This window comes from Frankliniella occidentalis, unplaced genomic scaffold (genome assembly GCF_000697945.3).
Source record: "Frankliniella occidentalis isolate FOCC.00 unplaced genomic scaffold, Focc_3.1 Scaffold157, whole genome shotgun sequence".
Lineage (NCBI taxonomy): Eukaryota > Metazoa > Arthropoda > Insecta > Thysanoptera > Thripidae > Frankliniella > Frankliniella occidentalis.
Window position 1 is genome coordinate 542,375 of NW_026267283.1, and position 13,307 is coordinate 555,681.

At 56.9% G+C, this 13,307-nt stretch overlaps 1 protein-coding gene across 4 annotated transcripts in view; it reads left to right on the plus strand.

Annotated features, from left to right (window-relative positions):
• The window catches only part of LOC113203346 (collagen alpha-1(I) chain-like), a 148,085-nt gene extending 136,964 nt beyond the window's left edge, over window positions 1-11,121 (plus strand). For 3 of the 4 annotated variants that reach the window (XM_052271296.1, XM_052271297.1, XM_052271294.1), the window contains 6 exons: window positions 1,870-2,138; window positions 4,234-4,449; window positions 4,521-4,685; window positions 4,943-5,261; window positions 5,489-5,861; window positions 8,857-11,121. In XM_052271296.1, coding sequence (XP_052127256.1) covers window positions 1,870-2,138; window positions 4,234-4,449; window positions 4,521-4,685; window positions 4,943-5,261; window positions 5,489-5,861; window positions 8,857-9,412 — 1,898 coding nt within the window. In that variant the 3' untranslated portion in view covers window positions 9,413-11,121. The remainder of the gene's footprint in view (window positions 1-1,869; window positions 2,139-4,233; window positions 4,450-4,520; window positions 4,686-4,942; window positions 5,262-5,488; window positions 5,862-8,856) is intronic. The other variant, XM_052271295.1, reaches the window with a different exon arrangement.
• Window positions 11,122-13,307: the final 2,186 nt, after the last annotated feature.

Sequence of the window (13,307 nt, forward strand, 5' to 3'; positions counted from 1 at the left end):
TACGTTTATAAATTGGACACTGTTTGAGTAGAGGGAAGTGCGTCGCGGAAGAGGAGGGCCGAGGTCCAAATCCTATGAAACAGAGGGCTGTGTCAACACCGAGGAGGGGTGAGGGGGTGGGGGGTGGAAATGGCCGCTCCGCCCGGGCGGGGCGCGCGGCGCTGGACGCGCTGGACGTAGGCTGGACACATAAATAAACACGCCGCTGCTGCCGGCCGCCCCTGGGACCCCCGGCCGGCCCCATACCAGAGGTCCTGGACACAAATCCTGCTCGACCAGCAAAAGCAGCAGCAGCGGCGGCGGCAGGAGCTGGCCCGGGCCAAAGTCATGTTTTTTGTCACTTTGGTGTCGTCTGATTCCCCGAGGAGCTCCTCCGGCCGTTCGGGGAGGAGGAGGCGCTGGAGCAGCAGCAGCAGGGGAAGGTGGCCGCCGGGGCGCGCTCAGGAGCTGCAGGCAGGGGCCGGGCGGGTGCTGCTCAGCTCAGGGTAGACAGCGGCAGCGCGCATGCGCCGTCGGCTTTCAATTCGGACCCCGCGCTGCTCTGATATCATCTCTCTGTGATTCGCATTCACTGATCGCGCGATGATAATCGGATTCATCGCGGGTCGATAGAAATACGCCGAGAAATTATTAAATGCATTCGTTTCATTTCGCGGCAATTGGGCAATTCGCATTTTCCTAGCACCACGACCTGATTGCTTGCCCCAACTTTTCCAGAAAATATTATAAAAATTTGGCATTGTGGGGGTGGAAGGGCCGAGTGTGCGGGGAGTAGGGGCGCACGGAGGAAGTTGCGAACAAGGGCGAACACTGCGCGAGATGTGAATGTCAAACGCGGAGGGAGGGGCAGACCGTGCGGACCGCGAGTCACGCGCGGTGGCGGTGCACCAGGCGGGGCGGGGCGTGGCACAAGGGAGAGGGAATGGCCACCCTCCGCCTGCTCCGCTCGCCTTCATTCATTCCGATGGCTATTTTATTGAAATCCTCTTAGGTCCCGGGCTCTCCGCGCCGCCAGCCGCCGCACGGCGAATGGTCTCACACGGCCACTCTGCGCCCCCCTCCTTCACATTCCTCCCCCTCTCTTTCTCTCTTTCCCTCTCTCCTGCTCTTTCTCCCTTTCTCTCCCTCTGTCTTCTCTCTCTCTCCTCTCCTCTCCTCTCTCCCCTCTTCTCTCGCTCCCCTCTCGTCTCACGCTCCTCTCTCTTCTCTCTCCCTCTCGCCGCTCTCTCTCCCCCTCACTCTCACACATGGTCGTCGTTGGACGCTGACTGTAGCCCGAGGGAGAAAGGGCCAACGAAACGGACGTCCTGCGGTCCGGCCAGTGCAACAGCCACCCCAAATGTCAGGGGTTTTAGTGTCTGCTATTGACCTCCACTCCCTGCCCCTCTCCCCCTCCCCGACCCCTGCCGCCCGCACCGCGCGCGCGCCGTCCGTCCGTGTGCGAGGGAAACTCAATTTGCGTGTTCACGAAGCCATGGAAATCCATGGAAATCACCCAGACTGGGCAGGCTGGCCGCGGCCGTGCGGGGTGGGCGGCCCGGGTCTGGGCGAGGGGAGGCCGGCGGGCAGGCCCGGGGGCATGACGCTGTCCGCTGCAGGCCACTTGCGAAGGGAGAGAGAGAGAGAGATAGAAGGGAAAAAAAGAGAATTAAGGTTTTGTCCACCCACGCGCCCTCCCTGCCGCAGCGACGGACCATTGTGGACGTGAACTACCGTATGCTCGGCACGGACAGAAAGGGGATTTGGAAAGCATGTAGCCAAACTGCCGCCTGAAATCAGAAAGTGAATAAGTAAACACGTACGAATATGGGCGGCGGCCCGTTGGGATGTGTATGGAGTTTTCGTAACTCGTGTTCTTGTTTGTTTCAGGTCCCGCTGGCCGCGGGGACAGCGCCAGCCCCCTGTCGAGGACGCACCGGGATCGCGGGGTCGGCGACGACGATGACCGGGGGAGGTCGTCGCCGTCGGAGCAGCTCCACCAGCTCCCCCATCACCGGTTCCTCGAGCAGCGGCTTGCGAGCCAGCTGGCGGACCGCCTCCAGGACAGGCATCCCGACGACGACCGGGACGGCGGCGAGGACTCGGACAGCGAGGGCTCGGTGACGCCGGGCCCGACTCCCCCCGCCGCCCTCAACCTGGTCAGTATCATTCATCATGAGACCTCGTGACGGCGGCGGCCCCGGCCGTATGCCGACAGGAGTTGTCATTCAGGAGTATGACATGACCGCCACCGCTTTAGTCGCTGCCCTTCCTCTTTCCCGTCCCTCTTCAATTCTCATCGACCCCCCCCTCCTTCTCCCCATCCCTCTCTCCCCCCCTCTCCTTCCCGTTCCGCCCTGCCGTTTCTTTTTTTTTCCCCGCTGCTGCCGTTCCAAACGCGGAACATACTGTACTTGGTCTCACAGACTGCGTTGTTGGAATTGACAATCATGCGGGCCTCCTTTTGCTCTCCGTCCTCGATACAAGACACTTACTTCTTTTTTTCCCCTCTTCTGTCTCCTCCCCCACCCCCTCATTCTGCCTCGCGTCAGAGTCATCGGCCGCTCTCCTTCGATCCATGCGTCCTTATTTGATTTGGCCTATGAGCCCGGCATTTACGCAGCCGGGGCGCGGGTGGGCCTAGCGGGGGCTGAAGGCCGGCGGACATGGCGATGTTCGCCCTGCCTGCGGCTGCTGGCAATAGGAAAGGATCCTAAAGGGCGCCGTTCGGACCGTTCGGACCCTCTTGCCGCCGACAACAACCTTCCAAAATTGACGCGCCGCGCCCGCGTGCGTACCGAGAGGGGCTGAGTGGGGCAGCGGCTCGGGCAGCGGGCAGCTCTCCCGCGCGCTCCCCGCGCTCCGCTCTGCCAAGCAGGACCAGAAGAGCTCTCCCCGACAAAACTGGACGGTTCTCCTCCTTGGGCATAAGACATGCGCATGGATCATCCCGGAACCCTCTCACATCAAACGGGCGGCGCGCCGGGCCGCCGACGGAACGGCGGCCGGCGGGAGCGGCGGCCACCGCCGAGACCGGGAGAGGAAAAAAGCGCGGAGCGGAATATATACACGCTCACACACACGCGCCTGCGCACACACATACACACACACGCACGACGCTCAGAGTGGATGTGCTCCAGGTCCGTACGTACTCCACGACTGTGAGGGGGAGGGGGAGGCCGGGGCCGGACCCCGGGCTGTCCAAACACGATTCGGACTTGCTAAGTTGGCCGTGTGGACATAGGGAAACGTGGGGCCGGCCCGTCGGCTGCTTGGCTGGTCGGCTGGCTAGCGGAGAGGGTGAAGGGCAGCGGGAGGGAGGGGGTGCTCTCTGCTCTGTATTCCATCTCAATATCCACCTCAAAGAAGGAACCTGTTTTCTGCCAGGGAATCATTGAGTGGCCGGTAAACGACTTTTCGCGGCCGGCCCCCGATCCGCACAAGGCTTTGGGGCGTGCAGCCCGGCCGGCGGCGGTGGCGTGGCGCGGCGTAGCGCGGCCTATAGCCGTCAGTGTAATTGTTTTCACAGCAGTGCGGACCCTTCTCTCTCTCTCTATCTCTCCCTCCCTCGGTCTGCCTTTCTCTCGCTCTTCAGTCCCTCTCTCGCGGTGGTGTCACCTCGGGGTGTCACGTTGCACACCCGCCCCATCACGTAATTGCCCGCCAGGTGTGGCGAGGCAGGGCGGGGCGGGGTGTGGCGCGACCCGCCGGTATCATCATGAGGCGCGAGCCTGTCCGTGTGTGTATGTGTACGTGCGCCCCCCCCCCCCTTCCCCCCGAATGCGAGTGATAATGGATTGTTGTTAGGGTAATTGATATCTCGAAGACAAGAGTTCGGTCACGGGAGGGCGGGGCGGGACCTGGTGGGACACGCCCCGTACGTACGCCGTGGGTGCGAGGAGGTGGGGGGAGCTCACCTATAGCCCGTCATTACCGTTCCCGGGCGCGGTGCAGACCTCTGGTGCAGACCTCTGGTGCAGACCTCTGGTGCAGACCTCTGGTGTAGACCTCTGGTGAAGACCTCTGGTGCAGACCTCTGGTGCAGACCTCTCGAGCAGACCTCTCGAGCAGACCTCTAGTGCAGAACTCTGGTTCAGACCTTTGGGGCAGATCTCTGGGGCAGACGTCTGGTGCAGACCTCTGCTGATGCATACTTTTGATGCATAAGTCTCTTGAGGACCTTTGGTGCAGACCACTTCGCGCTGACCAGGGCTACCGCTGGTGACTAACCTCTCGCCTCTCTCCGTTTTGCAGTTCCTGAGCGCCCTGGGCGCGCAGAATCCCCAGATGCGGTTGCAGAGCCAGCTCGCGGCTGCGGCCAGCGCCGTGGCGGCGGGCCACCTCCCCGGGCAGCTTTCTCCGCAGCTGCTGTCGCAGCTCCAGCAGCAGCTGCAGCAGCAGCAGATTCAGCAGTACCTGTTCCTGCAGAACGCCGCCGCCGGCAGACCCAACTACTTTATGCACAATCAGGTAGGTACCATAGTGGTCGCCAGCGGTGCATCCCCCGCGCAGGTTCTCTCTAAACCTCTCCTCCTTCACAGGCTCTACTGGGCTCGCAGGGGACGCCGGCCTTCCCTGGGCGAGGGCCTCCGAGCGGCCCCGGCGCCCCCCGCGCTCCCCCCGTGGGGCTCAGGGCAGGCCCGTCCGCCAGCCCCGGCGGCCCCGGGGGCGCGCACCACCTGGCCAGGACCTCGCTGGGCGGACAGGTGAGCGACGACTCTTAGCGCCGTCCACATCCGCAGTCGTGTCGTACTTTGCCTTCTGCATGGCGCGCGGATGGGTTTGCCTATCGCTTTTTGCCTCGCGGGGGCTGAAACACCCGAGCGGGTAGGCAACCCGCACGCACGCGTGTAATGCGGTACAGTATGACCACGACTCAAAGGGGCGCGAGCCAGCCACCTAATGCGCACTTTACCCATTGATTTTCTGGCAGGGTGACACGTTTTCTTCTACTGTCCCCCAGATCCACCAGTCCTCGGCGCAGTCCGGACAGCAGCGGCAGCAGCCCCAGGACCGGCGGCCGCACAAGGCGTCCGCCCTGGGCCGCAGCGTGAACAACAGCGGCGGCGGCGTGGTGAACATGCCGCACCTCCCGGGGATGGGGGCCGGCCTCCCGGACGGCGCTGGTGGCGGCGGCGGCGGAGGCGGCGGTGGCGGTGGTGGTCCCAAAGGCGGCTCGGGGACGCCTCGTGCCCTGGCCGAGCCGTCGCCGGAGGAGTCGGTGGAGCTGGAGGAACTGGAGCAGTTCGCCAAAGCCTTCAAGCAGCGTCGAATCAAGCTGGGTGAGTTGGTTCAAATAAAAATCCGTGTCCACCCTCAAAATAAATCAGAAAAATTAAGAAAATACTTTGAAACATTTAGGAAAAACAGGCAAAAAAACTGAAATATATCATATTTTGTTTTCTAAAAGAAATCAAGGGAAAATATAAATATTGGTGCACTGAACCCTTGAATTTGGACCCCTGGTCGCCTCTCTACCCCCTCTCACACCTAACCCCTGGCCCCGCAGGCTTCACGCAGGGTGACGTCGGCCTGGCCATGGGCAAGCTCTACGGCAACGACTTCTCCCAGACGACCATCTCGCGGTTCGAGGCGCTCAACCTGTCGTTCAAGAACATGTGCAAGCTCAAGCCGCTGCTGCAGAAGTGGCTCGAGGACGCGGACAACTCGTTCAGCAACCCCAACTCGCTGAGCAGCCCGCTCTCGACCCCGGAGGCCATCGGGCGGCGGCGGAAGAAGCGGACGTCCATCGAGACGACGACGCGCGTCGCCCTGGAGCGCGGCTTCCTGCAGAACCCCAAGCCCACGTCTGAGGAGATCTCAATCCTGGCCGACAACCTGGGCATGGAGAAGGAGGTGGTGCGGGTGTGGTTCTGTAACAGGTGAGTTTGTGCCTATGAAAAGATTTGCAGCGGCGGGGGGAGTAAAAGGAGCTGCAGGAAGCCCAGAGGGCGCAGGCGCAGGAGGAGCCGTCATTTGCAGACGAGGCACCATTTGGGTAGGACGGGGTGGGCAGACTACCTGACTTACCAGACCGTTTCCGTAAAACCGGAGATATTCATCACGAGTGGCGGACTTGACACGTCGTTCGCCTTGGGATCATTATTCTTGTTCTGCGCGGCGGTGGAAGTGGAGGTGACGGTGGAGGAGGAGGTGGAGGTGGAGGTGGCAGTCGCTTCCGATCCGAATAACAAGCGGTGGCTAACAGGTGCGCCCCGCGTGTGGCGTGGCGGGGCGTGCGGCGGCGAGGCGCAGCAGTAGCAACGGTGCGGGTCGGTGGAAGCCCTTGCGAAACTGATCAAATGTGTTTCAAAAATCCGACTGTAATTCAAATTTTTTTACAATTTTTTCCATTTTTTGGGGGGCTTAAATTTACTTGATTTGTTGGAAAGGGTATGATGCCACGTGGTCCATCAGCCCGAGCGCCGCCCTGCACATTAGCAGTACTCTGTCCGTGCTCCGCATGCTGCGTGGACGAGCCCGCGTCCTGCTTTTGGGCCGCCGGAGGACTCAAGGCGCCAGGACGTGACTGCGTGTCTCGTCCTCCTCGAGGCATTCCCCGCTGGTTCCTTTCTTCTTCTTTTATTTTTTTACTCCTCCTCTCGGAACCACTTTACCGTGGACCTTTTGCCTGGCCGTGCAAACTCCTTTACCATTTAATTTCTCTCTCTTCTCTCGCTTACTTTTTTTTCATCATCCTCATATAATTTCTCCCATACTATAACTGTTTCGCCTCGCGTCGCGTCCCGCGCGGGTCGGCGTATGGACTTCCATGCAGGGGGGCCTCGCAGCGCGCAGAGCAGCTCCATACCCCCGGTCGTTTCCCACCAAACCGCTCTAATTGTCAACATGGACACGAATGCGTCGTGCCGCCCTGCCGGCTCTAGCCTCACGGGCCTTACCCGTTGGCGCCGCGCCACGCCACGCCACGCCCCGTCACGCCCCGCCACGCCCCGCCACGCCGCGGCGCCGGCCCGGTGGACAGTGTCCGCCCCGGCCTACGTGGTGGCGGCTCTCTTTTCCGTTGCCTTTGCTGGGGTCTCGTCTTCATCGATTACGGCGATGTGCTCGGACCGCGGGAGCGTGTTCAGTTGAGGGTATGGGGATGGGGGGGGGGGGGGGGGGGGGGGTCTCACGCGTCCACTGCTCGGGGCCAGCATATGGTCGCAAACGGCGACGCGGCGCGGACGCACCAGAGCGCGAGAGCGTCGCGAGAAGAGACTTTGCAATTCCGCGCGCGACCAAGAGAGCTCTAGGAGTGGCGAGCAGGACGTGATGAGTCCTCTCCCAGCGGCCCATATCGCAGAGCGACTGGCGGATCGTTCCTCAACCACCGCACGTCCTCCTCCGGCTGGGAGGAACTATGAGCTGCGCGACAAAGTCGCCACGCCCGGCGGCGGCGCGGCGTGGCGGCGGATCGCATCGGGGGTCGGTCAGTTTCGCGTCACACGGTCAAGCAGAGCTGCATGACTTCCATTATTATTATATATACTTTTCACGCCGCGACCATATCATATCAAGCCCGACGGACTTTTTTTATGTTGACGGGGTTTTCGAGCAGCCACCTGGTGCGAGCTGCGGTATAGAAGGTAACTCTCTGCCCTACGTGCTCGGTACAAGTGTAGTAGTAGTAGTAGTGGCGCGCGGCGCGCGCGTGGCCGCAGCAGAAGACGCGGAAGTGAAACTTCTGCAGTCGGCCTGGCCTGGCTCGGCCACTCCATATCCAATGAGGCAGTTCGATAATCTGGAGGGGCGTAGAGAGGGGAGGGGTGGTGGGGACAACCCCAGGTGTCGCTGCTTCCTCGACGTGTTCTTCCCTGCTGCTTCCTTATGAGTCCTTCCAACTCGCTGTTCTTGTTGTGTTTTTGCTTCCTGGCAGGTTTAATTCTACTGGAGGTAAGGACACAGTCTAGTCGGCAGAGGCATGCTCGCAAAAAAATCATAAAAAGGCGCAAAGGGGCCCGTATTTTTTCTCTAGTGCTTTAGTATAATGTCGTGTAGACGGCTTTAGAGTGACGAATTTTATTCCTCCCTGACCACGTAAATGGCTTTGTGAAGGCGCTCAAATTTAGCGACTTTGAAAGGCCAGTCCGTTCGTTTTCCGAGTGAATCGGCGTACCCCATGCCCAGAGTTCCTTTCTCACATCGTTTTGTGGGTACATGCCCGCACATGCTGCTCAGTACCACTTCGCAAACCGTCTCATCTTTCGTCATCGCACAGCGTTTAGGCTTGCGACGTCCCCGCAACGTTTCCGTCTCTTGTCTGCACGCACTTTCATATCCTTTTGTCTTTGCTTTCGCGTATACGCCGGCTCGGCTCGCAGTAGTAGTAGAGGCAGAGGGGGGAGGGAAGGGAAGCTGTCACCAGATTTATGACGAATCACGCACAGCCGCCGCCCGCGCACCGTCCGCTGCCCGCGCCCCGCATCCCGCCGCGTCCGCCGCCGCGCTCCGCTCTCGTCCAGGATCGTGTGGAATAGCAAAACGGCGCGCTGTATTTGGCCCGGACAGCCTCGTGCCCTCCTCAGCCCCTCGCCTCCGCCCTTTCCCGCTCCTCTTGCGCTGCTGCTGTCTGTTTTTACCCAGAGACATGAGTGTAGTGCTCTCGTGCCGCCTAGAATTTTACATTTTGGTTTCGCGAGCAACTATTGTGCGGAGTGCCGCTGCTTTGTAGAGCTTCGCATTCCATTTTTGCGAAGGCATGTTTCGTGGTCTAGGCAGATCAGAGGGCGTGGTTTGATAGATTCATGATCGAAACTGCCGCCTGTGCTGGTCGAGCCCTTTCCGTTGTGAGGTCTGGAGGAGTGTATGCGCCAACGGGGCGGTCGCTGCGCGTTGCCGTAGTCTGCGAAGAGCTTCTTCTGCCATGTAACCTAGCCGGTGGGCATCTCGTGTTGCAGGCGACAGAAGGAAAAGCGCATCAACCCGCCAGCCAACTCGTCCTTGGGCGGGAGCCCCCCGCCCTCCCTCGGGGGCCCACCATCCCCCACCACCACCCCCAACCCTCTGTTCAGCGGGGGTGGGCCCCTCGGGGTTGGGCCCCTCTCTCTGGTCGCCCAGGCCCGGCCCTTCGGCAGCCCACCTCGGGGCGCCCACAGCCCACCCATGGGCGCCTGCTACAGCCCACCCTCTGGCACCTTCAGCCCACCACCGGCCCTGGGGGGGGCCGGCCTTGGCCCTGGGCCCGGCGGGCCTGGGCCCGGGCCTGCTGCAGGGGCCCCCGCCGGCTACTCCCCGCCGCGGCATGGGCCCGGCCATGGGCCAGGCGGGCCTCCATCTCCAGCCAGAAGCTACAGCCCTCTCCGGTGCAGTCCTTCAAGAACTGGCTCACCCGGGAGCATCCCCCAGCACGGCCTCCAGCACGGCCTCCAGTGACGCTCAGCCCCACCCCAGCCAGCCGGCGTGGGGGCCACAAGGACCGCGGTCTCCGTGAGCTGCCTCTAGGCGCTGGCGGTGACCTACTGTAGTTCTTCTACATGTTATACTTAAAGTTAAAGTTCGTTAGGTGTTGTATTTTTATTTTTTATTTTTGTTTCTGCGTTTTGCAAGAAAGGCAATCCAGACATATGGTTCATGTGTGTTTATACGTGGACATACGAAATCCGTCCCCCTCAGAGGAATTCTAGTCAAGAGAATAAATTACATAAGAGCCAAAGGCAGCTATATCTGGAATCTAAATTATTTATTAACTTGATGACATCAACACTTTGGGAACTAAATTATTTATTGATTAAGAATTAGTGTTTGAATGTGGTGGCACAGGAACATGGTTTGATTTCATCTTCTGGGTCATGGTTTCTAATTTGCTCGTGTTAGGAGGTATATTGAAGTACCAATTGACTTCAAACAGTGTATACCAAATGAAAATTTATTAATGAAAAATCTGTTCTTTTGCTAATTTAGGGTATGTTTTTATTTAAGAGCTCAATTGCAATTACTGTTATGTGAGTCTTCCATGCAAGGAGAAATATTTACCCCTGTATACGATTTTGACGAAACTTGTATACTAGAGTAAGCTGACCAAAGTGTATTGTGATTACATGTATGTGGGAAAGTCCTTGTCGAAACTCTAAATTTCATGTGAAAACTGGCTCCGGCATTGCCACATATCAGCCATTTCCCCATGACTAAGTTTAATTTTTTTTTAATGGGAGATTTTCTACTTTTGTCCCCGCTATTAAGTCTGTAAACTTACACACAACATATCATCTTAAAAAGGCAGACTACAAGGACTTTTTTTTCGAGTATACTGAAAAAATCAAATTATAGATATTATAGTTTCGGTAATCAGTTTTGATCTAAGAGTAGGTGGCAGCATATCAAACAGGCATTGCAGTGGGTACCTTACATCCGAAACTTACTGTGTTGGATAACTTTCAATTTCAGATAGAATAAAAAGGAACCGATTAATTATTTGCCTTTGGGGATTCATTATACAGATCAAAGATTTCACATAAGATATTTTGTTTGTGATTTTATTGTGTTCATTTCACTAGCCTTAAAACTAACGATGGATGTATAGCTAAGTTTGGTTAAGAATGTGTAAAACTATGTATACCATAAACATATTTGTGATCTACAAACAGGAGTACTTTAAGCATTAATCTGGTGCATCCTGGGGAATGTTAAGTCATATCAAATGTGGGAAATGATTCTTCATTATGTACAATTTTATGTTAATGTCAATTTAACTGCCCAAAATTGACCATGTGAAAAATAGCTGTATATATGTTAAGTTTGTAGATTATTCTAAATAACACGGCGTGTGAACGGAATTCTTTTAAAAATGAGTATACTGTTTTCCAACCATACTTTTCAGAATTTCATTTAAAAGGCACTGAAACTACGCAACCTATTACAATAAGCTGCTTGATGGCGAACTTTGTATTGCATTTGATAAGTCTATGCAGTGCCTACTGCCTCATATAGGCATTTCTCGTTTGTCACTCTTTTGGAAAAACTACAGTATTATTCTAAGTAATGTTCGCATTCACACAGCGCTTTGTGAAAAAACATTCCTTGTTAGAATATAGATTTAAATTGCCCAAACACAATAGCAGTTGGCCATCAAAAGCACCCAGGACCTTCCCGTATTCATGTATAATATGTATCCAGGGCAATAAAGCATTATTTTATTATTTATTCAATGTTTTACTTGGAACAGATTTGAAAATACGTGCTTCTGCATTGGTCATATGACGACCGACATTATGTGAACATCATTCCAAAAACCCCAATCTCAAACTAATCAGTCTGATCCGGTCGCACAATATAGAAGTGTGAAGTCCGACTAACTGAGCCAAGGTGTAAAGATCAAAGAAGTCTATGGAGTAATTTTTCCTAAAACTAAAGTTGACATGACATAGTAGCCAAGCCAGCGCTTTAAACGCAGTGTACAGGGTGTGGCTCAACACCGCAGCACGTCCGTGAATTCACATTGCCTATCCTCGACTCTGCGGGCGCACGGCCCACCGCTCGCACAGCTGGAGCTGTGTGGAGTAGGGGTTGGGTGGGCTGGGCGGGCAGGGCTGGCGGCGAAACTCACGCGTGCACGGTAAAAATAGTTTCTTGTATTATAAGACCCGGACCTTGGATGCCATTGGGCGTTCTCCATAAGATCCACAAGACCGGGTCTTGTAATAGTACAAAAAACTATTTTCACCGTATGGCCGTGTGACCCTCGCGCCTTGTTAAAAATAAGTCGACTTACTTCCGAATAAAACAAAATTGACAAGAGGGCGGAGGTGCGGACAGGGGAGGGAACTGCAACACGGCCACAGGCAGCTTCCCAACTTCACACGAACCGACTGCAGACAAAAGAAGATAGTAGTGTGGAGAAGAAAGGTGTGCTTGTGGCCGAGGGCCGAGCGAACTGAGCAAGGAGCTGAGGCGGAACACTACGCCGGCCCAAACGTATGTGTTTCGGGCCCCTCGCAGCTAATGAAAAGCTACTTAAACGGATTGAAGAGGGTGTGGATGGCAATATGATATCCGACGCCCCCGCCCCCAGGGTGTAAGCAAAATCAAGGTCCCTGCTCTGCAGATAATTACTGACAAGCCGAAAGCGGAAGCACCGGACACAACTACCCGTAGAGCGGGACCGAGTTCTGAACTCAGAAACCACCGGTGGAGCCGACAGCCGAGTGGCGGCGTGCCAGAGCATCGGCTCGAAACTCGGTCGACCTAAGGTTCGATTCCTGGTCGAGACGCAATTTTTTTTTTTAGCTCTGCTGTCCATGTGTTTTTGAGAGACATAGCCACAGCGGACATTAGCCATTTCATGACAACAGCCTTCTCAGCTCAGTCGGTAGAGCGCGCGATCGGAACGCGGATGGTCGGTGGTTCGAATACTGAGTACCACATTCGTTTTTTTCCCGGCATCCAAATTAACTGGCCAAGGCTGCAGCGAGATGATCACATGGAATCGATTGACTACCTACTCAGCATTCAGCAAGCCCCGAAAAAAGCTCGCCTCGACCAGGAATCGAACCCTCGCCCGGCGGCGTCCAGTGGACCAAGCCCCAGCACGCTCGCCGCTCGCCCGTCGGCTCTGCCTGGCGCTCGTTAGGTCAGAACCCCGTCCCGCTCAACGGCCTTGGTCTACCGTGTAAAGCTGGCGGTCAAGTCCACCTCCTCATCGCGCTGAGGCCCGGGTCGGATAACACGAAAAGACGGCAAAAAATTGGCGCCCTGCTCAAATAAGTTCATCAATTGACGATTTTTCGTGTTTTCCGACCCGGGCCTCAGCGCGATGAGGAGGTGGACTTGACCGCCTGCTTTGCACGAAAGACCATGGCGGTTGAGCCGGGCCGAGTTCTGTCGTGACGGACGTCAGGTGGAGCTGACAGCCGAGTAGCGAGCATGCCGGGGCGTGGCCCCCGAAACACGATCGACCACGGGTTCAATTCCTGGTAGGGACGCTTTTTTTATTAGCTCTGCTGTCCATGTGTTTTCGAGAGACAGCCACAGCGGACATTGGCCGTTTCATGCCAACAGCCTTCTCAGCTCAGTCGGTAGAGCGCGCGATCGGAACGCGGATGGTCGGTGGTTCGAATACTGAGCACCACATTCGTTTTTTTCCCGGCATCCAAATAAACTGGCCAAGACTGTAGCGAGATGAGCACATGGAACCCGTTGACTACCTACTCAGCAAGCACCAAAAAAGGGCTCGCCTCGACCAGGAATCGAACCCTCGCCCGGCGGCATCTTGGACCAAGCACCGGCACGCTCGCCACTCGGCTGTCAGCTCCACCTGACGTCCGTCACGACAGAACTCGGCCCGGCTCAACCGCCATGGTCTTTCGTGCAAAGCAGGCGGTCAAGTCCAC